The sequence below is a fragment of the Arvicanthis niloticus genome, chromosome 27, assembly GCF_011762505.2.
Source record: "Arvicanthis niloticus isolate mArvNil1 chromosome 27, mArvNil1.pat.X, whole genome shotgun sequence".
NCBI lineage: Eukaryota > Metazoa > Chordata > Mammalia > Rodentia > Muridae > Arvicanthis > Arvicanthis niloticus.
This window is the reverse complement of record NC_133435.1, coordinates 4374922-4396934: the sequence shown is the minus strand read 5'-3', so window position 1 is coordinate 4396934 and position 22013 is coordinate 4374922. Positions and strand designations below refer to the sequence as shown.

At 46.0% G+C, this 22013-nt stretch overlaps 1 protein-coding gene and 1 pseudogene across 1 annotated transcript; both read right to left on the bottom strand.

Moving 5' to 3' along the window:
* Positions 1–636: 636 nt before the first annotated feature.
* On the bottom strand, positions 637–14712 carry C27H11orf97 (chromosome 27 C11orf97 homolog). Its single transcript, XM_076926041.1, has 4 exons — positions 14489–14712; positions 10531–10635; positions 3444–3569; positions 637–898 (listed from the first exon to the last, which is right to left on the bottom strand). The coding sequence occupies exons 1-4, from the start codon at positions 14628–14630 to the stop codon at positions 894–896; spliced, it is 378 nt and encodes a 125-aa protein (XP_076782156.1). The 5' UTR covers positions 14631–14712; the 3' UTR covers positions 637–893.
* Positions 14713–17565: 2853 nt separating this feature from the next.
* On the bottom strand, positions 17566–17898 carry LOC143439521 (large ribosomal subunit protein eL33 pseudogene; annotated as a pseudogene).
* Between the last annotated feature and the right edge of the window lie 4115 nt (positions 17899–22013).

Here is a 22013-nt window from a genome sequence, read left to right as displayed (position 1 = left end):
AAATTTTTAAAAGATTAAATTTTTAAAAAAGATTTATGCTTATTTTATGTGTGTCGGTGTTATGCTTGCGTGTATGGCTATATACTAAATGCTTGTAGTAGCTGCAGAGGCCAGAGGAGGATGTCATACTCCCTAGAACTGGAATTATGGACAGTTGTGATCCACAGCGTGAGTGTTGAATTCAGCAAATACTCTTGATGATAAGCCAATATATACATGATATGCATATATTCCTATGAAATGGGTGAAAGGGCTTTTCTCTTCTTGTTAACCTCTTTTTAAATTAATTAGAATTAGATAAATAGAAAGATATAAAGATAGATACATAGCTAGATACATAGATACATTAATACACTGATAGATACATAGATACATAGTGAGCACCTGGCTCCTTGCTGTTTAGTGAGCAAATTCTGGAGGAACAATGAACTCTACTGAGCGATATAGAAATAATTGTCTTCAAGCCCAGCTCTTTCATGCTGGTCATCCATTCACCAGTCTGCATGTACTGTGCATTCTGCTCTGGGGCACCCATGTCTGAACCACTCTCTCTACGGAACAGGAAATGGGTGAGCCAATTATACAGTAGGTAAAGTTTCAATTTTATGTTTAACTTGAAATGAAGAAAAGCTGTGGTTTTTGTTTGATATTTTTAATAGAATAAGCTGAACAGAAGCCTAATACATCCCAACTGTGAGAACTATCAAACAAGCGTATTTTTCTTAGCATATTTTTCCAATAGTATTTCATGGCTATGGGCTGACTTACATATTGGTATTACAGGGTAAAACCATTTTTTCTCCCATACATCTTAATTGAGAAACAAGCCTGGGTTTCTTCTGTCTTTGGACATTAGGTGAATGAAGTTCCATCTCTGTGAAAAGATGCCCATTTTATCCTAGAGTGAGAAAAAGAACATGTCAGCAAATGTGTTTTATGGGGAGATGATCTTTAATTCTGACCCTATTTCCATCTAACTTTAGAATCACCGTTCTCATGGTGGTTCACCTGCAAGGCAGAATGTGAAAGCCATACACTTCCTAATGACCTGAAAGCCAACACTTCCTTATGACTCAGAAGCCCCGATTCACCCCTAAGCCCCAAGTGTTGGAGTGTGGTTCTGGGCAATGTCAGCACATTCGGGTGTTGGCTTGAAAAGGCCTTGGACCCAGCCTAACCTGAAGCAGCATCTGAGTCGACATAAGGAACCCATTTATTTACTCTGTGGGTGTATTCAAGTTTACAGTGGGCTAAATGACTGTCTCCTCTCTCGGTTTGTTAACGCGGTGCAGAATAAGGAAGCGGTGAGGGCAAACGACCTAAGGTCATGAAGCTATGACAGTGGCTACTGTGAGTCTCTCAATCAGGCGTGAGAAGGAGAGGGAGCTGTGGTTGGAAGCAATAGCTTCTGAACACACAGTCGATGCCATTCAGACTCTGGCTCCTTCAGCTGCTTGTCATTCTCATAACAAACTAATAGTGAGCTACACCTTGGTGAGTAAGACACCATCCTGGTCTTCACAGAGCTGATGTGTGTGCATGCGCGTGCATGTGTGTGTGTGTGCGTGTGTGTGTGTGTGTGTGTGTGTGTGTGTGTGTGCGCATGAGACTGTATGCACAAATGAACATGTGCACAATGGAGACCAGGGGTCAGTGTAAGTGCCATTTGACTGTCCCCACCCTAGTCGTTGAGACAGGATCACCCACTGGACCTGAAGCTCACTGGACTGGCAAGGCTTGTTGGCAGTGAGCTCCAAGGATCCTCCAGTCCTACCCTATATAGCTAGGATCACAGGATAGATCAGATTTACTCAAAATTCTGATTACTGTCTGGGTTGTAGGTGTACTCTCTCTCTCACATTCTAATGGTGCCTTGCTCAGCCCTGACACTTGTGCCTGGTTAACCACACCAATTTAATTGGCTCCACCCTGTTGTTCAGTGACCAGAATCTCTGTCAGGATGGCTAGTGGTTAAGCACAGTCTTGCAAGCCAGATGGACAGAGCCTGGTAATTTCCACTACACGACCCCTTGGACCACAGATCATAATGTCCTTCCTGTCACCAAATTATCCTACCTGGAAGATGGAGCTTATCATCTTCAATGTTTGGTCATGTGACCTACACAACTCCATAAAATGCTTGCTGTCCCACCTCGCATGGGGTAAAATCATGGCAGCTGCTTTATTATTGCCAACCCACGCTCACGGCTGAGTCCTGTTCAGTTCTGTCCTTCAATCTTGTGTCTCAGTCCTCAGTGGCTTCATCATCTGTGTCTCTCAGGCCCATCCCCAGGTCCTCTTTTGTAGTACTTGGGCTGTATCCCCTTGTCACTTATGGCCACTGCATCACCAGTCTCTGGGCTCTGGCACCAGAGCACTTCATAGATGAGGGCATGGGCTCTGGGGATGTGCTGCCAGCGTTCAAAGCACTTCCCCTCAATAGCTAAGAGACACTGGGTAGATTCTTCAGCCTTTCTGTGCCTCAGTGTCCTCACCTGAGAAATAGATTGTGCCCGTTCCTTATGTCCAGTGTAATTCTTAAACAGAATACTATGTTAAGAATCTGAAACAAGTAGTGTTCATAGAATTTGCTGACATGACTTATGAGTTAAGAGTCATATCCTGGTTAAGAGTGCATGGGCTGGGGCTGACTCACCGGTTAAGAGCATGAATTGCTCTATCAAAGGATCTCTGACCTCTGACCTCTGACCTCTGACCTCTGACCTCTGTGGGCACTTAGCAAACACACATAACAAAAATGTCTTTAAAAAGGAAGGAGAGAGACAGGGACAGGGACAGGGACAGGGACAGGGAGAGAGCATACTTGGCTTCCACATGCTGCTGCTTTTGCTCACAGGGTCACCTCCCAGCTGTGAAGTGACATTCAGGACTCATGTACCAGCTGCATGTCCCTACAGTATCTGCACATATTTCTTTGGTCAAGACTTCTGTCTCCTTCTCATGTCCTGCTAAATATTTGTGACAGACACTGAGACAGGAAGGAATGAGGGATGCCTCTCTTAAGCTTATGTTTTTGAACCAGCCAAGTGGCCCATGTACCTAGAATAAGGGGAGACTGAGGGATCCAGGCAAGAGACCTGAAGAGCCCTTCCTTCATTCCCTCACCTCCCCTTTGTCACCCATTTAGAAGGAAGGAACAAACACAATCCCTCCCCTAGAGCCTGGCTGCGTGCAAGAAACACTTGTGCGTACAAAGTGGAGTCAGAAGTCTAAGCCTAGGTATGAACGTCTCTGACGTCTGTGGAGGTGTCCTCCTCAGCTGAGCTGTTTGGGTCCCAGCATGACAGACAATGGATGAGTAAACTGTGAGGGGACAGAAGCAAGGCGGGGAAAGGTTGGCCTCCAACTGAGGTGCTTAAGGTGTGCCCCTCGTGTGTAAGCTGTGGAACCCCCTTGGGCCATCTGTGGTTCAGAGGTCTTACTTCTTAGTCCTCCATGCCTTGAGTAGTACTTGGCTTGTGGGAGTGAGCTGTTTCTGCTCTGCTGTCCTGGGATCATGCCTCCCACGGGGAGATTCCTTCGAATGCTCCAGATTCCATCCAGGGCCACTGTGAACGTGTTAGGAGCAAGACAATAACAGTGAGTAGTGTGTTCTCCTTCTAGTGCAAAGTGCTTCAAAGGCACTTTCCTGGGTGATTGGCCTCCCAAGTAACTGAGTAGAATATACTTGACCAAACTCATCAAGCCACACGAGGTGTCTGCTAGCTATTCAATCCTTGATACACTTCATGCATTCAGTGATGAAATTAAATCTCTGTGTGCTCTTATGTCTCCGCAAAGACATGAAGGGTCGTTATGGTAATATATATTGCAGAACAAAAAGATCAAGAATAAACAAGACAAATTCTACAAATCATTCAGTTTTCCATATCTCAGTCTAATTTAATTTCTTCATAAAGTGGGAATATTTTCACAGTGCTGAGAGGAAAACTCATAGCTCTAAGTGCTTACAAAAAGAAACTGGGGGGAGGGGGGAGGGTATACACTAGCAGTTTGACAACACACCTGAAAGCTCTAGAACAAAATGAAGCAAATACACAAGTAATGCGGGGGGGGGGGACACACAGTTTCTGGGCTCATAGGAGAGTGGGGGCTTCAGTCCCAGCTCTCCCAGCATCGACTGAGAGAGCCTGGACAAGTCTCGTTAACGCGCTGGGTTTGTTTCCTTAGATTTGAAATGGGGATAAAACCGCCTTTTCGGATTCTTCTTGGATGTGGACCGGATGCATATAGAGGGCTTTCTGTTTAACAAATGGTTGCTGTTGTTTTAGCAAGGACAGTGATTTCACTGTCAAAGGGTGACCTCAGAGTCCGTCTGCAGAGGTGCAGCTCCAAGGGCTTGCCAAGCTGAGTGTTACCCTAGCCTCTCCTGCATCAACTGGCAGGAGAGTGGCTGAAGCTGCCTGTCAAGGTGAGAGTCAGCCTTCTTCTGGGTCCTTAAGGACAGACTTCACAGTCTCTTTCTGTCAAGATCTTACGAAACCAAAGCCATTCTTTGAATCTAACCTAAATCTTCCCCTCCCATTCAAGCCACTCTCCTCCTCTGTCCTGTCTAAAGAGAGAAAAGGCTCCTTTCAGCCACTGAGAATAGGTTCTCAAAGGCAGGGGACCATAAATATCTGCCCTAGGAGATCTAGTAGGTAGAAAGCAGTTTGCAATCTAGAGCAGGGTGCTGCAGACCAGCCACCGCATTGAACTGGATATGAAAGCGTTGTGAGGGCCAACTCTGGTCGTGCTCTTCCTGATACAATCACAGGAGTGCTAAAGGTTACAACTGAACAGAGAAAACATTCAAAATATACGTGCAGATGCTAGGGAGTGTTAAAAACCGCAAAGCAAAACACACTGTGCATAAGTGATTATTGCTTTCAAAGAAGAAGACTGATAGGAAAACTAGTAATAGAACTGTTATTATTCAGTGTGAAACTTTGGGTGAAGAAGTTACCAGAGCTGAGATACTCAAGTAGAACAAAAGGTGCTCTGGAGTCCTTTGATACACTGCTCTATTGGGGGGAGTGACCTCCCCATGCTCTGGAGTCCTTTGATACACTGCTCTATGGGGAGAGTGACCCCCCCCCATGCTCTGGAGTCCTTTGATACACTGCTCTATGGGGGGAGTGCCCCCCATGCTCTGGAGTCCTTTGATACACTGCTCTATTGGGGGAAGTGATCCCCCCCCATGCTCTGGAGTCCTTTGATACACTGCTCTATGGGGGGAGTGCCCCCCCATGCTCTGGAGTCCTTTGATACATTGCTCTATTGGGGGGAGTGACCCCCCATGCTCTGTAGTCCTTTGATACACTGCTCTATTGGGGGAAGTGATCCCCCCCCCATGCTCTGGAGTCCTTTGATACACTGCTCTATGGGGGGAGTGCCCCCCCATGCTCTGGAGTCCTTTGATACACTGCTCTATGGGGAGTGTGACCCCCCCCCCATGCTCTGGAGTCCTTTGATACACTGCTCTATGGGGAGAGTGACCCCCCCCATGCTCTGGAGTCCTTTGATACACTGCTCTATGGGGAGAGTGACCCCCCCATGCTCTGGAGTCCTTTGATACACTGCTCTATGGGGGGAGTGCCCCCCCCCCCTGCTCTGGAGTCCTTTGATACACTGCTCTATGGGGGGGAGTGACCCCCCATGCTCCGGAGTCCTTTGATACACTGCTCTATTGGGGGGAGTGACCCTCCCATGCTCCAGAGTCCTTTGATACACTGCTCTATTGGGGAGAGTGACCCCCCCCCCCATGCTCTGGAGTCCTTTGATACATTGCTCTATGGGGGAGTGCCCCCCCCCATGCTCTGGAGTCCTTTGATACATTGCTCTATGGGGGGAGTGATCCCCGCCCCCCATGCTCCAGAGATGTGCCTTTTTGAAGACAAGACAGGGGTGGTACCAGCAAAGCCTCAGAGCCTGCATACATGGCCAGGAAGGGAAGAGAGCACCAGGCTCCAAAGATGCAGATCTTGTCCTAGAACATTCTGGAGATTATTTTTTTCTCCTCATACCCTTGATCATTTATATTCAAGGACCTTTTTCTGTCGGTTTTGTTTCTAAATTTAAAAAATACAAAACCACCCCCTCGAGACTCTAGCCACTGCCTCAGGTTGATCTCACAGGGAAGTTAATCTTATCTTTAAAACTATGTGTTTGTTCTGGTTGGCCGTCTGTGGGCTGAGCGGTGAATGAGAGGCCCTGAACGGCCAGTTTCAAGCCCTGCCTCCCATGCTTCCCTGTATAAACATGCTCCAAAGATTTGACAAGGGGAAGAAAAACTTCAAGAGATTTTAACCCTTGTATAGTGACTCCTAGGCCCTTGACCTGCCTGCTGGGAGGCCTAGCTTAGGCATTATACATTGTACATTGTACCTTATGCATTGCAGACACACAGATCTGATAGTACTTGGGGTTTGGAGGGGTCAAACCCAGGACCTTGTTCCATTCTAGACAAGTGCTCTATGACTGGACCATATTCCCAGCCCCTTTTCTGGGTTCTTTAAGACAGGGACTAACATAACTAACTCAATCTGGCCTCAAACCCTCATAGACGTAGTCAAAGATGACTTTGAACCCCTGATCACTGCTGCTTCCACTCAAGCATATGGATTACAGGTATGGGACTGAATTTTTAATGTTGACAACTGGTTCTGATAAAATATACACTACAGAGGAAAGATGCGTATTTGAAGGGTAAAGTTGGTGTATGGCCAGTGGTTTGGGAGCTTGATCTAAACTAAGCCTTATTAGATATAGGCTATGACTGCCTGGAGAGGCGGAAGATTTTGGAGTGGCCCTGTCATTTGGTGGCCTCTGATACGGGGGAGGAGTAAGTTGGTGAGGTGGGGTGGGGTCAGGTGAGAGGAGTTAATTTTTTTCTAGTGCTGATACTGAGTGACTAAGGGACATCCAGGAGAGAGTCTGCCTAGAGACACAAATATCAGGAGTGTGCTAGTAAGATCACAGTGGAGGAGCTGGGGGGCAAGATTAGAAGATGGTAGATATCATCCTGGTAAACCTGAGTGTTGGGCAAAGGGAGGGAACAATAGCTCTTAAGGAATAAAAGAAAGGGCGCTCCAGGAAGAAAGCCAGGGCAGCTTAGTGCCAGAGAGTCCAGGGAAGAACCATTGGGCACATTCAACATTGACCTCTCAAGCCAGTGAGCAGTGGCACAAACCCCACAGGGCTTGACTGGGTGTCACCAGAACATCCTAAGTCCAAAGTAAATGGCTTTGGAATCAGACTTGAATTTGAGGTCTGATTCTGTCATTTATTGCATAACTTTAAACAACCTAGAAACCTCTCAGAGCCTCAGTGAGCAGGAGTGTGTGGCTTATTCTAGTGTTTGTTTGTATCAGCTTTTGTGTAGTCCAGGCTAGCCTTGAAATTATGAGAGAGCCAAGGATGACCTTCAACCCCTGATCCTCCTGCTTCTACCTCCCAAGTGGTGGGATTTAGTTTAAAACAGTAAAAGGACAATGTAGAGGTTTGAGTGTGGAGGTGACCTGATTAGCCCTGTGCACCATTCTGGTTTCTGTGTAGAGAACGGACTTAGGGGACTACAGTGAGGCAGCTGCAAGCGCTGCTGCTCTTGAGAGAGGAGAAGGATGAGGGGCTCAGGGTGCAGCTGGGGAGACTTGGGGCTCTCCCACACATGGAGTCAGCAAGTTTAGCCATTGTCTGAAATGAAGCTTGAGGACCTGACTTCTAAATGTTGCCCCAATCAAGTAAATGGAATGTGTGCTACTTCTTGAAGAGTGGGTAAAAAAATATATATATATCTGGATGCAGAATTAGAGCTCTCTTCGGGATGTATTAACTTGAGGGGGATGCAGTTATCCGACATCCATTTGGAAGGCAGCTACGCTCACCACTATGCTGCCAATGCAACCAGACAACCAGTTGGAAAGTAGGCTCTGACGTTTGAGGAGGGAAAACGGAAGCTAGACGTTTTGGAGTGGTTATTATTATAGGGCCATATGTAACAGCTGGATGTAGTGGCGCATGCTTTAATCCCAGCATTTAGGCAAAGGCACGTAGATCTCTGAGTTTGAGACCAGCCTAGGCTACGTATAGAGACCCTGACTCAAAAACAGGGGGTGAGTTATCCATATTTTTGAGGCCAAGTGGAGGTAGAGAAGTAAGGGAAAGTGGGGGGAGGGCAAAAAGATCGGAGCTGAGCCAGGGGAATGAAGACTGATGCTCTCCGGGCCATATTGAGGCTTTGAGAACAGGAAAAAAAAAAAAAAAAAAGAGTAGATACCCATGCCAGGTGCCACTGAGGGGACAGATATGGGGGAGAAATCACAGGTTTGGGCCTTCAAACAAACTTTTTGGTTTCGTGGGAACTAAAGTGTACTTACAACAGGGAAGAAAGAAGAACAAAAGACGAATGGACACAGGAGTAACCATCCATGTGCACTCACTCTTAGCATCTATAGGTAGCTACTGTGGCACAGTTAAATAAATGCTGCATGCAGAGTCTGGGCTGTGTGGGGGAATGTGTGTCTTCTGGAAGGAGAAGCTCCAGATGTCGTCAGGTTTTCTGCACGCCCCACTAGAAGGTCAATGGCCAGTTAGGGCCTTCCCCTCACTGCAGTAGCCAAGAGTCTATAATTCTCCCTGGGCACTCCGTTCCAATTCTGGATTCTGAAGGAGCCCTTTAAAACACAACTTTGTATCATCTAATTTTACTCTGAGACTTTTTCTAGGTGAAATGGTGCCTTTGTGCGCCCTCTGGTGGCTATCATAAAAATGCAGCCCTAGTAGCTGCATGCTAAGTGAATATTTGAAAGTACTTACAGAAACAAATGTTTCTTTCCTACTCTCTTAGGTTGTCTCACATTAAAATGCACCCAGCAAGAATGATACAACACTCATTTCCTCATCAGAGAATGGCAAATATGTTGTTTAGTTTCTATGTGGTCCTTCAAAACAATGAAGCTAAATCTAAACTATTATAATAACTTAGACAAAAGTAGCTTAAACACCAAAAACATATTACACATAAGCCATTCTACATCTATTCACAGAATGTAGAGTCTTTCTTGAAGATGCTTCATGTCATTGGCCATACATTAAGACCCAAAAGTAAGTAATCATGGCTGATTAGAAACGTGGAGTGGGCTAGAGTCGGTGATATGCCTTAAGGTTGTCAGCATCTCTTATTGGACCCCAGCTTCCCAGAACAGTCCTCTCCAGAAGTTGCCAGTTCTCTGAACATGGTGCTCACGGTTCTCTCATTTATTTTTTTATTTGTATTGTATGTGTGCATGATGTGTGTGGGGGTGTATGTGCTGTAGCATGTGAAGGGCACAGCACAGCTTTGTGGAGCTGATTCTCTCTCTCCAAGTTTATATGATGTGATGATTAGCTCTGTCTACTCTACACAACCTAGGATCACCCAGGAAGAGTCTCAATGAGGGATTGTCAACATCAGGTTGACCTGTGGGCATGTTGGTGGGGGATTGTCTTGATTGTGCTAATTAATATGCAAAGACCGAGCCACCACAGACTGGGCAGCATGCTCCCTGGGCTTGGGGTCCTAAACTGAATTAGAGTACAGAGGGCAAGCTGAGCAGTGGGCATGCATTTTCTCTCTCTGCTCTTGACTGTGGGTGTGTCTAGCTGCTTCACGTTCCTGCCTTGACAACCCTGCCATGCTGGAGTGCGACCTGGAATTATGAATCAAGTAAGCCTTCTCCACTGAGGTTGCTTTTTTCAGGGTGCTGTACACCAGCAGCATGAAGGAAATTTAGGATCCGTAGGTTCTAGGGACTGAACTCAGATGAAGAGAGGCTTTCTTTCACGGCAAGTACTTTACCTCAGGAGCCATCCTGCTGACCTGCTTATTTCTTTATAAAATTCAAGACCCCATGAGCATTATAATAAAAACCTGATTACATTCTCCACAAGTGATCAGCTGCTGAAGGGGAATCAGGGGTCCGTGGGGCCAGTCATCCCAGACTTGTGTCTGAGCATGGGCATCACACCAGCCATCTTGAGAGCTCTCCATATCCAGTTGTGTCACTCATATGCTGTGTTTTGATAAAATGAGGTCGTTGGGTGATCTGACATGGTTTAGCGACTCACATTCTGCTGTGACAGTAGCTGCCAGGGAGGGGCTGTGCACAAGGAGCACTAGTCACCTGGGAACTTGGTAGTCTAGGCATCCAGGTACAATGTGCCATTGGGAACCCCTGCCATTGAGCAAATCTACGCTGATGAGTCCGAAGATGTTACTGTGTGTCCCAAGCATGTGAAAGTGGTCTACTTACAATTAAACAGAAAGAAGCAGCCAAAGCATGGGCAGCGATGCCTGCGCTGAAGATTTAAGTTCATCTTCCTCTACGTGTGGACGTATATTTGGACAGAGGCCAAAAAGCACTCTAAGCTTTCCCAAGAACTTACTTCTCTTAGTGACTATTGTTTCGTTACAAATAAAATAACCAGCCTGTCATCAGACAGACCGTTTCATATTCATTTAGCAAACGTACTTCCTTGAGACATGATTACCTGCAGGTGGGCTTTTCACGTGGCATTCATCCCTCTTGATAGAAAGTTCTTCTTCCAAAACCTCCTTGATTCTCTTATGGGGCTCACAATATAGAAACGTCTTCCCTGGAAAGACATTCACAACGGATTTATTGTCAACTCTGCCCAGCCTCCAGCCGTCATTCCTATATGAATAACTTTTTAAAAGATGACATGTCATTCCTTAGAACCAATAGACTGCTTGCCCTGCGTGCTCTATCTTGGAATTATCTCTCTCATCACAACTTCTGGGTTGGAGGACTTCGTCCTTTCCTGTAATTCCTGATTGTGTGGGGCAAACTTCAGGATTATCTTTAAGTAGGGTGAGGAAATATATGAAACATTCTAGTTGCCTTAGTGAACTTTCCCGTATCAACGAGGAGGGGTTCCAGGCTCGTGGTTTGCTTTGCTTTGTGGCAAGGTCTCCTTGTGTCTCCCAGGCAGCTGTAGAACCTGCTGAGATTACAGGTGTGCATCATCATGCCCAGCAATGAATTCTGGTTAAAGACCCACTCTGTTCCTAACATTTGGCTTGGGGACGAAGACAAAGTAAAGCGTAAGACAGATCAGTGCCTGGATCTTGCAGTCTAGATGTAGAATGCAGTGTATGTGTGTGTGTGTGTGTGTGTGTGTGTGTGTGTGTGTGTGTGTGTGTGTGTGATGCATATATGCTCCAGTGTGCCTGTGGAGAGGAGAGAACACTCAGGTTCAGTCCTCATCTTCCACTCCGTTGAGACAGGGTCTGTCTCTTCTCTCGCTTTGTTGTTTGCCATTGCATATTACCAGGCTGCATGTTCTGAAAACTTCCAGGAACTCTTGTGGGCTAGCCTCCCATCTCACCACTGGTGCATGGAACTACAGGTGGATGCTACTAAGTCTAGCTGGGTTTGAACTCAGGCCCTCAGGCTTACACAGCAAGTGCTTAGGCCAGCCTTCCTAGCCTTACTTCAGCATCTTTAGGGCTTGCAGCCAACTACTGGACTGAGCATGGGGTCCCTGATGGAAGAGTTGGAGAAGGGACTGAAGGAGCTGAGGGGGTTTGCAGCCTTGTGGGGAAAGCAACAATGTCAACCGGCCAGACCCCCCGGAGCTCCAAGGAACTAGACTACCAACCAAAGAGTAGATATGGAGGGACCCATGGCTCTGGCCATGTATATGGCAGAAGATGGCCTTGTTGGACATCAATGGGAGAAGCGGCCCTTGGACCTGTGGAAGCCCCATGCCCCAGTGTAGGGGAATGCCAAGGTAAGAAGGCGGGAATGAGGGCATGGGTGGGGGAACACCCTCATAGAGGAAGGGGGAGAGGGATAGGGGGCTTCCAGAGGGGAGAACTGGAGAAAGGATAACATTTGAAATGTAAATAAAGAAAATATACAATTGATCCCAACTGATGACTCGTCAATTAAAAATGCTTGCTGCTCCTTCAGAACACTGGTATTCTGTTTCTAGCACCTACAGGGTGGCTCACAGCAGCTGAAACTCCAGCTCTAGGGAATCCAACGCCCTCTTCTGGCCTCTGTGGCCAGCCATGTACAAGGATGCATGAACACACACAGATACATGAACATGCACACACACAGAAAATAATAATAATAATAAATCTTAAAATAAGATATTAAACCCATAGAAGTTACCGCAGGGAAGACTTAGGACCTTTTCCTGGCCTCCGGGGCTGGCCCCATCTCTCCCTGTTTGCTCCAGCCCAGCACTGACATTTGTTCTCAGTGCCTTGCTGAGTTCTTTCTGTTCTTCCCAGAGAACAGAACCATAAGAGGACAGAAATGCTGTGTGCTTTCTGGCCTGAGCTACATCTTCAGATTCATCTTGCTGTAGGCTTCGCCATGCTTGGTCTCCCACCCCTGACCTTCGCTCCCCTCTGATCTCACCTTTGCATGACCAGCTTCTCTCCGGAGCTGGTAAGTAACTGCCACTCAAATTATAAGTGCCAGCTTTATTGTGTATCAGTTCCTCAGGGAAGTGTCCCTGGTTCTAAAACCTACAGCTGCTTTTTTTGCCTTGAAACCTTTCTTTCATCTTTTGTTTCATTTATTGTCCCTTCATTTGCATATCTGCATACAATTGTTGTGTAGCCAACGATTTAGTATCTGTCTTTTTAAAACCACCATCAATTCATAAAGGCAGAAGTCTTTCTATCCCACTGATTGGATATTGAATGGAGTGTGGCACAAGAGATGAAGAGCAGGTACCGCCCTACTACAGATGGATGTGTCTGTCAACACTAGAGAACAAGGGGTGCCTGTTACAATTCAAGGAGCCAGAGAGAATGCAAGAAAATCTGTTATGTATTTGAGATTTGATGTTAATCTCACAAAGACATGGCAGACAACCTCTCTTATTCCGAGTTAACCAACAAGTAGCATGAGTGTACTTGTCCTGACTGCAGACTGGCTCAAACAAAACAAGAGCCTCAGACATGACCCTGGTCCACTTCCAATGGTAAGGACTCAGACAGTCCCCAGACTCAGAAAAGAAAGGTAAGACCAGACACTTTGAGGTTCTCGTTCTTTTTCCGAGGTTGGGAGTCAGGTGAGCAGGAACCAGCACTGCCTGAGCCTAACTGCTTTAGGTTTTCTCTGTAGAATGACAACCTTCACGGGAAGGAAGGAGACAAAGTTTATACCGGGTCACAGAGAAGAGCTGAACCGCTCAAAGTGCAGGTCTCTTGACTGACCGCAGTTTGGCCACAAGAGGATTCACAGAGGAAACTGCTGAAGGAGATTTGTGAGGCCTTGGAAATGGAGAATGACAAAAAGCTAGAGAGGGGGAAGTCCTCTGTTAAGAAAAAGCAAGGGAAGGAGGGAGGGAGGGGGACTAGAGACAGAGAAAAGAAAAAGACAACAAAAGGGGAAAAATACACACACACACACACACACAGAAGGAGAGAGGGAGGGAAAGAGGGAGGGAGGGAAAGAGGGAGGGAGGGAGGGAAGGAGGGAGGGAGGGAGGGAGGGAGGGAGGGAGGGAGGGAGGGAGGGAGGGGAGGGGAGGGACGGGATAAATTGATCCGGATAAATATAATGACTTGTATTTAGGAGCAAACACTCCTAGAGTGCCAAAGCAGAGGGAGCCTCCAGATGCTCCAGCTGGTCCCCAGAGAGGCAATCAAGGAGACTCTGATCAGCCCTGGAAGCTGCTTACATTCCTCCTTGGCCCTGTGTTTTCACCCATCATCTCTCACCAGATGCTAAAGGAGGCTGCAACCCTCTTAGAAATACAGTTACAACTGCCTCAAGACAATCTTTACTGATTTAAATATTGTTTGCATATTTCGTGGGCAGAGGACATAAGAAAGATTGCAGTGTGAAATTCTAACCCAGGTAGTGATTTGTGGGCTTTGACTGCCAGAGATGAGAGTTGAAAGTTTTAAGTGTTTTGCCAGCCCTGGCTAACTTCATCTCCTTCCCTCCGCTCCTTGGTTTCCTGTTCTGGGGAATGAAGGATGCCTGGAGAGAGGTGAATGGTTCCTACCCTGCTGCTCAGACAAGTGCGAGAGAGTGAACCTAGGTCCCAGAGCATGCTAGACAAGTGGTCATGCTTTATCCCCAACACCATTATACACATTCCTCTGGGCTAATGAATTCATGGTCCCTTTGAAAAGCAATGTTGTTAAGGACCAATTCAGTTGAGGATGATATCCAGCCCTTGGACTCAGGAATCCTTGGTGAAGGGAGGATAGCCCTCTCCTACATAGCCCTTGGCCTGAGGGCCTAACCTGCTCCCTATCCTCACTCAGGAGGCCTGCCTCTATCTTTCCCAGATGACACCGTAGCTTTCTGTCCTTATCTCCAAACAGCGGCTCTCCATCCCTCCCCCAGAAACTTTAAGTGCTACAGGTAATTCCACTTTGGGGCCCCCACCCTCCGGCCTTGTTGTCACTGGTCCCACCACTGCCAAAGTCTGAAGCTGGAGCTGAACTCACATTGTTGGCGAGACTCTTGGGGGCCACCAGGCTCAGCACGCGCGCGGCACCCCAGCCCCACGGGCCTAGGCTGCTCCCCATCGCGGCCCCCCGCCTCCGAGGCTGTCCCTGCCGTCACCACCAGCGCCTCCTGCCGCCTCATGCCACCAGGGTCTCCACGGCCTGCCACCAGGCCTCTCAACTCCGCCACCGGCTGCTCTGGAACGGAAGGCGTCTGAGGTTGTCATAGTGACCGCGGATGCTCCGGGCCTCCAGGGCTCTGCCAACTTACCCCAGGGCCTTGGTGCGTGCAGGCGACAGCCTACGTGCTAGTAGGAGCAGCGATTCTAAGAGATTCAGACCCATGGAAAGGACCCAGCTTTCTCAAGAGAGATGGTGTGGCTGGGAATCTGAGCGTCACAAAGGTTTGGGAAAGTGCCCTAGGCCACACAGCTGGCATGTGACTCAGCAAAGGCTCCAAAGCCTCAGAGTTGATCACCACCTCCGGGTGAGTGTTGGGATGAGCCTCCCGAACAGGACCAGCAATTCTCCACTGGTCACCCGTTCTGTACAGTGCTTTACCGTCACATCTGGACTTGGACATGATTCTCAACCATTCATGTTGAAAATTCACAAGTTTTGGGACTGTAAGTTGCTAAATAGCTGTAGTTAGTTTACAAGTATTTTTGTACTCAGTCTACGACAACTCACAAAATCACCGTTTTTTTCAGGTGACAAAGTTAGTTTACAAGGATTTTTGTACTCAATCCACGACAGCTCACAAAATCACCATTTTTTTTCAGGTGACAAACTCACAGAGTTGGAAACATGAGTCAGAAAATCAAGAGTTTTGTTTGAAGCAGTGGTTACCTCCGTTTCTCTTTTTTGCAGTTATTAAAAGTGGCATTGATTTTACAGAAGTTAAATGTGCATTATCTTAGAAAGTTAAATAATTCTATAGGGCTTTTAACAAATTCAGGAGACACCCCCCCCCCAATTCTAGGGTCTACTGTACCCTAGTGCTAACTGCTTTTATTTTTGATAATTTCATGTTTGCAACCATTTATCCACATAAGTGGGGTTGAATTGTCTAGAAACTGACCTAACCAAATATGAGCACCCGATATAATACAAAGGTGTGTATGTGTGTGTATGGGTGACTAAGAGAGAAGGAACTATTAAGTGGTGGCATTAGGTAAATTGGTTGCGCATCTAGAAAAAAACTTGACCCTTGACTCCTAGTGTACAGTAAACACAAACAGCAGTGTCTTACTTAGGGTTTCCATTGCTGTGAGACACCATGCCCAAGTCACTCATATAAAGAAAAACATTTAATGGAGGCTGGCTTACAGATTCAGAGAGTCTATTATCATCATAGCAGGAAGCATGGCAGCATGTAGACATGGTGCTGGAGAAAGAGCCAGAAGTTCTACCTCTTGATCCAAAGGCAGTCAGGAGAAGACTATCTTCCAGGCAGCTAGGAGGAGGGTCTTTTCTGCAATGGGTAGAGCCTGAGCATAGGGGGAAACATCTGAAGCCCACCCCACAGTGACACACTTCTTCCAACAACACCACATTTCCTAACAGTACCACTCTCTATGGGCCAAGCATGTTCAAACCACCACAAGCAGGTTAAGATGGATCATGGTCACAAAAGGCTTCTAGGTGATAACTATTGAACATGTTCATGACCCTGAAGTTGGGAACAATTTCTTATGCAAGTAACAAAAGACATTAACCATAAGAAAAAATGATAAGTTAAGAGTCTTTTGAGTGAAGTCAGCTATTAAGAGTGTGGGGAGTCAGGTCACAGACTGGGAGAACATTTTCTCAAAACACACTGGCCAACAAATAATCAGGACCCAGATTACATAAAGAACACCTACAGATCAGTATGAATAGGGTATACAACCCAGTAAGAGCATGGAGGAAAAATAGACAAATGGATACATGACAAAAGAGGAGATCCGAACAGCTGACAAGCACGTGAGACATTGTCCCTAACCATTACTCATCAGGCCAAGCAATGCAATCTTCAAGGTGCTGTTACTTCCCACATGCTAGAGTGGTTGGTTGCTAAACCAATAAACAAGAAACAGTCCCAGCATCAGTAGCAAGGGTTGGAAGGAGCATAGCAACTGGGTTTTCCTTCCTACTGTTGAACACCACCTAAGCTGGCTTAGAGATTTAGATGGGAGGGTTGTTTCCGTCCAGCTGGGCAACATAGTGAGAGCTTGTCAGGAACAAAAGTATGAATGTTAGCCAGTTTGAAGAGCTGGTGATTTTTTGTTTGTTCGTTTTTGCTTTTACTAAAGAGTATAAGGACTTCACAGTCCTAATATGAGACATGTACTGAACTGTGGAATAGATGAACCCAAAAGGTGTCCCAGAATGGTCCCAACAGCACCTTTCACCAGAGCCCCAAAAGCTCATAGAAAAATTAGAACTAAGATGTATCTGTCCAGTATTGTGTTTTTAGACTATCACAATGAGAAGCAGCGAACTCTTTCCTTTTATTTATTTTTTTTTTTCAGCAAACTTTCTTTATGTAGAAATGTGGGAGATCCGCAGATGTGATGTTGCACATAGTAAGTTATTCCATGGTGTGGTAGAAACTAAGCAATGACGAAGTCAGAGGAGTGGGCAGCTTTGAGGACGAGCAGTGGGCAGCTTTATAGCCGAGGGTGTGCTAGTGGCTGGCTCTGTGGAAATACCGAGGCTGTGCATGGCAGGCTTTGGGGACCTCAACTGTATTTTGCACCTTGATTTGAGGGTAGCTACACAGTTTGTTTATTTTGTATAGTTCATCAAGGTTTCTAAATTTTTGTCTGTATATCTCTGTGAGTTAAAAATTAAGCGTATCTTAGTTAGTCTGAAATGTTAATAATAAAAACAATGTGGTTTGTTTGATCAAATAATAAAGATCAAATAAACAGTTCTTGTTTTCTCTTCTCTCCAACAGCAAAACCTTGGAGCTCATTTAGTCTTTGGTTGCAGTAACCGTATTAACTTAGGTACTTTATCTTCTTCTCTCTCCTGTGGCTTGGCCTTTTAAATTTTTCCTTTTTTTAACTTTTATTTATTTACTCTCCATTAGTTTAAGTCTGGGATGGGTACATCATCACACGGATTCTGTGTCCAATAGCCTTTGCAGGAAGGTTGCTTCAGAATTTGGCACGAACCATACCACTGTTTCCGTGGGCCCGAGTTACTTTTCCCCAGATCACTCCGGTTCTGTTTGGTTTGCCTCCAGGAGTCACTGCATTGGTTTTTGCTTTGTACACATAAGCACATCTCTTGCCTAAGCAGAACTCAGTTTCATCTCGGGCATAAACACCTTCAGTTTTAAGAAGAGCCATGCACACTCTTTGGTTCGGGAGACCTCGACTGTAGCCAGCAAAAGTGGCCTTGCACCACAGCCCTCCAGACATACTCACTTTTAGAAGTTCTGTTCCCAGCAGGCCTCCACAGGCTCCAAGATGGTGGAAAGAGTGCCTTTAAAGTTTTTTTTCAATCACCATATGTGTATGCCACTTGAAATTCTTTTGTATATAAGTTATTGGCTAAATCTATAAGATATTATTTTAGCTGTTTATATTTTTATTCTGGAGAACCAAACAAACGAAAACCAACCAAACAAACAAACAAAAAACCCCAACCAAACAAAAAAAACAACCAACCAAACAAACAAACAAACAAAAAAAACCAGGGTTAGTCGCTGTTTCCTCTTTGTAATTAAAAGACCAAAATGTCCACCAGGTGGAGGCAAAACCAAAGATTTAATTGAATAACACACACAGATATGCACAGACTCACAGACAGACACATATACAAACAAATGCACACGCGTGTACCCAGTGGGAAAACATGAAGTTTTTAGCAAAAGAAATAAACAGCTATTGCACTATCAAAATTACTATATTAAACCGATGTTCTAATAGTATTTTAGTGAAAATATAGGTGGATATATTAACATTGTATTTTTAAGGAGAAAAATTAACTTTTTATTGATTTTTTTTTGTCAGTTTCACATTATGCATCTCAGTCTCACTCATGCCCCATCCCCTCATATCCAACCTTCACCCTTGCAACCTCCCCCACAACAAAACCCCCCAAACAACAGCAACAACAAAAGCCAAAGCATAGAAAACATCTCATTGCAGAAGCTGTAGAATGTCACAGTGTGTTCCACCGTATACCCCTCTTCACTTGTAAATGTTCATTGCATGAGTCATTGGTCTGGTTCTAGATCTCTGGCTTCTGTGACTGCATCATATTGGATCCTCAATGGGACTCCTCCCAATTACCCTGTTGTTGCCCTGTGTCATGGAGATCCTGCAGCTTTGGAACAGCAGGACTGGCCCTTTCATGGATCTCAACCATTTGGAGATGATATAGATTTTGGGGTGTGGCATCTCAGAGCCCTGGATCTGGGCCTGGGTGGTAGCAGAGCTAGTCAGCCCACCAGCTCTCTCTTGTCTGAACCACCCGGGCAAGCTCTCCCGCACTACTCTGGATAGTCCATCCAATGCCACCATCAGCAGGAGGCAGGGTCAGCTCTCCTGCTCTCATGCCTTCGGGGCCAGTTCAATGCACCCACAGCTCCAGAGCCATCTTCACCTTGTTGCCCAGTCAAAGTACAGGGCCCACTCTCCCAAGTGCTCCTGCCAGTGAGGGGCAGGGCCAGATCTCCAGACTACTGAGGGTGGTGAGGGGTGAAAGTGGGGTAGGGTGGGAAAGTAGGTGGTGAAGAAGGGGAGGGTACCCCCTGCATCCATGCCACCTCACTGCAGACAAGTGATGGGGCCAACTCTCTTTCACTCTCACCCTTAGGGATAGCTCATTTTCACCTTTCCACCAGGTGAGCTGCAGGGCTCACTCTCCTGAGTTGAGGCAGCCAGCAAGGGACAGGCCAGCTCTTGTGAGCTTATGACCCTGGGGGCAACTTTCCCAAGTGACGGAGGTGGTGGGAGCAGGGAGCATCACCTCTGTGCCTAGTGGCAGGGTTAGCTCTCCCACACTCATGCCCTCAGGACTGCTTCCACTGTGCTGCCAAGGTAGTGCACTGGGCCAGCTCTCCTCAGTGCTGCATCCAGTGAGGGGCAGGGCCAGTTCTGCACAGCCCCTGGACATCTATGTGGTCCCTGGTGGCTGTACCAGTCAGGGACATCCTCACATTTTCTAGTGGTAATATGAGCCATGGACATTGACACTGACCACAGTGTCACATTGACTCAGACATGGCCCTCAGCATCACCTTGGGCTAGGGCCTCACCATGGTCCCAGGAAGTAGGGCTGGCCACTCACAACAGGCTACTCTTCTCCACCCTCGAGTCTCCATCTCTCTCCACAATGCTCAAGCTGTTCCACTTCCCTCTCTCCCATCTGACCAACCACCACATACTCACACATTGTGGTGGCTTCCGCTGCAGGATGGCAGCACTCTGCCCTCTGAACCATCTCCCCAGACCCTCTTTTCTTTTATTATTAAATCTCTCCTGTGTCAGGGTGGCTGTGTGTGAAAATGGAGGTCGTCAAAAGGTCTCGATCTCAATTTAATTCTCTAGCATTTCCTGTCTCAGCTACAGTGTATCTCATAGAGACGAAATGCTGGGCACAACGAAGGAGGGAGCAGCCCGCTTTCCAACTGTGAGAGCTATTTCTTTCATAGGCTAATTTTGGAGCATACAAATCTTGCTACAATGAGACCCACTGGAGGATATCATTAAACCCACAGTAAGAACTACTAAATGAACCTGAGTTTTGAATAGATAAAATGATGAACCAGAAATGAATGCTTTGTGGATTTTTTTTCTCATTTCTCAGTATTAACAGGAATTCATACTAAAAACAGGAAAAATTTGGTAACTGATTTTGGGGGCTTCAGGAAGATGCACCCAGAATGAACCATAACCCATTCAAGACCCGGCATTTCTCCAGATATACATTTTCTCTCAGAATCTCAGTTCTCTACAGTCCTTGTGATTATCTCCTTATTTTTTTATTTTGCTTATTGTTAATTTTTCTTACTCCTTAAATTTTTTTATTGATGAAACCTTTGATACATCGCTGGAGCCTCTCAAACTGGGGGAGACATTTCTTTCCTTAAGCCCAGTTGCTTGAATCATTTGAGAGAAGTTCTATGCTGCTAATTTTACTGGAAACGTGAGGAAAACTACAAGACAAGGAGAGAGCTGTAGTCAGTCCTCAAGGATGCAGATGCCTAGTGTGGGAACAGCATGTGCTGGAGAGAGCACTGAAGAGAGCTGGAGAGAGCAACTGCCGTGTGATGAATGAGGACTTTCTATCACTACATGTATGCCTCTCAACATTTCAACAGAGGAGATGCCATAGCTAAAGATCTGCATTTAGTTGTCTGAATAATAGCATTCAGGACTTAACTTTGTTTAATGCTCAATTTTGACAGCCTGCAAAGGCTTGAGGGCAGTGGATCTCAAACTTCCTAATGCTGCAATCCTTTAATACAATTCCTCATGTTGTGGTGACTCACAACCATAACATTATTTAGTTGCTACTTCATAAGTGTAACTTTGCCACTGTTGTGAACTGAAATACAAATATCTGATATGCAGGACCCTCTATGGGTAAGAGTGACTGCCCTAGGGAGTATGTTAGACACCTAGACCTGTCTGTTCCACGAAGTAGCCAGCACTCAATTTTGTGGCTGATGTGAACTTGTAATGTGGCTAGTGTGAACCAAGATGTGTTACAAAACACGCTATACTTGGAAAATGTACTATATAAAGCAAAATGTCTCAACTTAAAAATAACATTCATTCACTCATTCATTCACCCATTCATTTACTCATTCATTCACTCATTTATGTGTATGCCTGCTATGTGTATGTGAGGAGATAGAGGACTGCCCCATCTGGTGGGGTGGTGAACTGGGACTGGGGGACCACCTGAGAGAACTGGGGGACAAGGGCACGCAATGAACGGACAGCAAGTCAAAAAGTCTGATCAGGCTGTCAAATTTTTATTGTTCCCACACCAGGAGATATATATATATACACACACACATACATGCAGGATATGGGGAGGGGAAGACGTAGGATCTCTTTGTTTCTGGGGAGCACAGGTGTTCTCAGCGGGGGGTAGTGTAAATGTTCTCAAAAACAGGATATTGGCTGGGTGAAAAGTTCAGCAGAAGAAACAGAGCAGAACAGGTTGCTAGGTACCTGTCCATAAGATCTATGATCATTTGTTCTGATCTAAGCTAGTACTTTCCCACCAAGGCTACCTACCCACAAGATCTATAGCTATTTGTTCTTAACTGGGTTAGTGCTTTCCCACAGAGGCCAAGCCTTTGTGCCAGTAAGCACGTATGGCTGACAAAGCAGTTAATGTTTAGGCAAGGTAGCTCCTAACAGAGGACAGCTTGTGGGAGTCGATTTTCTCCTGCCACTATATTTGTCACAGGAATCAAACTTAGGTTCTCAGGTTTGGTGGCAAGCCCCTAATCAACTGAGCCATCTCTCCAACCCTCAGTTTTATTAATTTATTTATTTATTTAGGTTTTTCG

Coding starts and splice junctions, on each gene's coding strand:
- C27H11orf97 (XM_076926041.1), bottom strand. CDS start 14,630: ATGAGGCGGCAGGAGGCGCTGGTGGTGACGGCAGGGACAGCCTCGGAG. Junction 10,636..14,488: donor CCAAGAGTCTCGCCAACAAT/GTGAGTTCAGCT, acceptor ATGTCTTTCCAG/GGAAGACGTTTCTATATTGT. Junction 3,570..10,530: donor CGTGAAAAGCCCACCTGCAG/GTAATCATGTCT, acceptor ACACGTTCACAG/TGGCCCTGGATGGAATCTGG.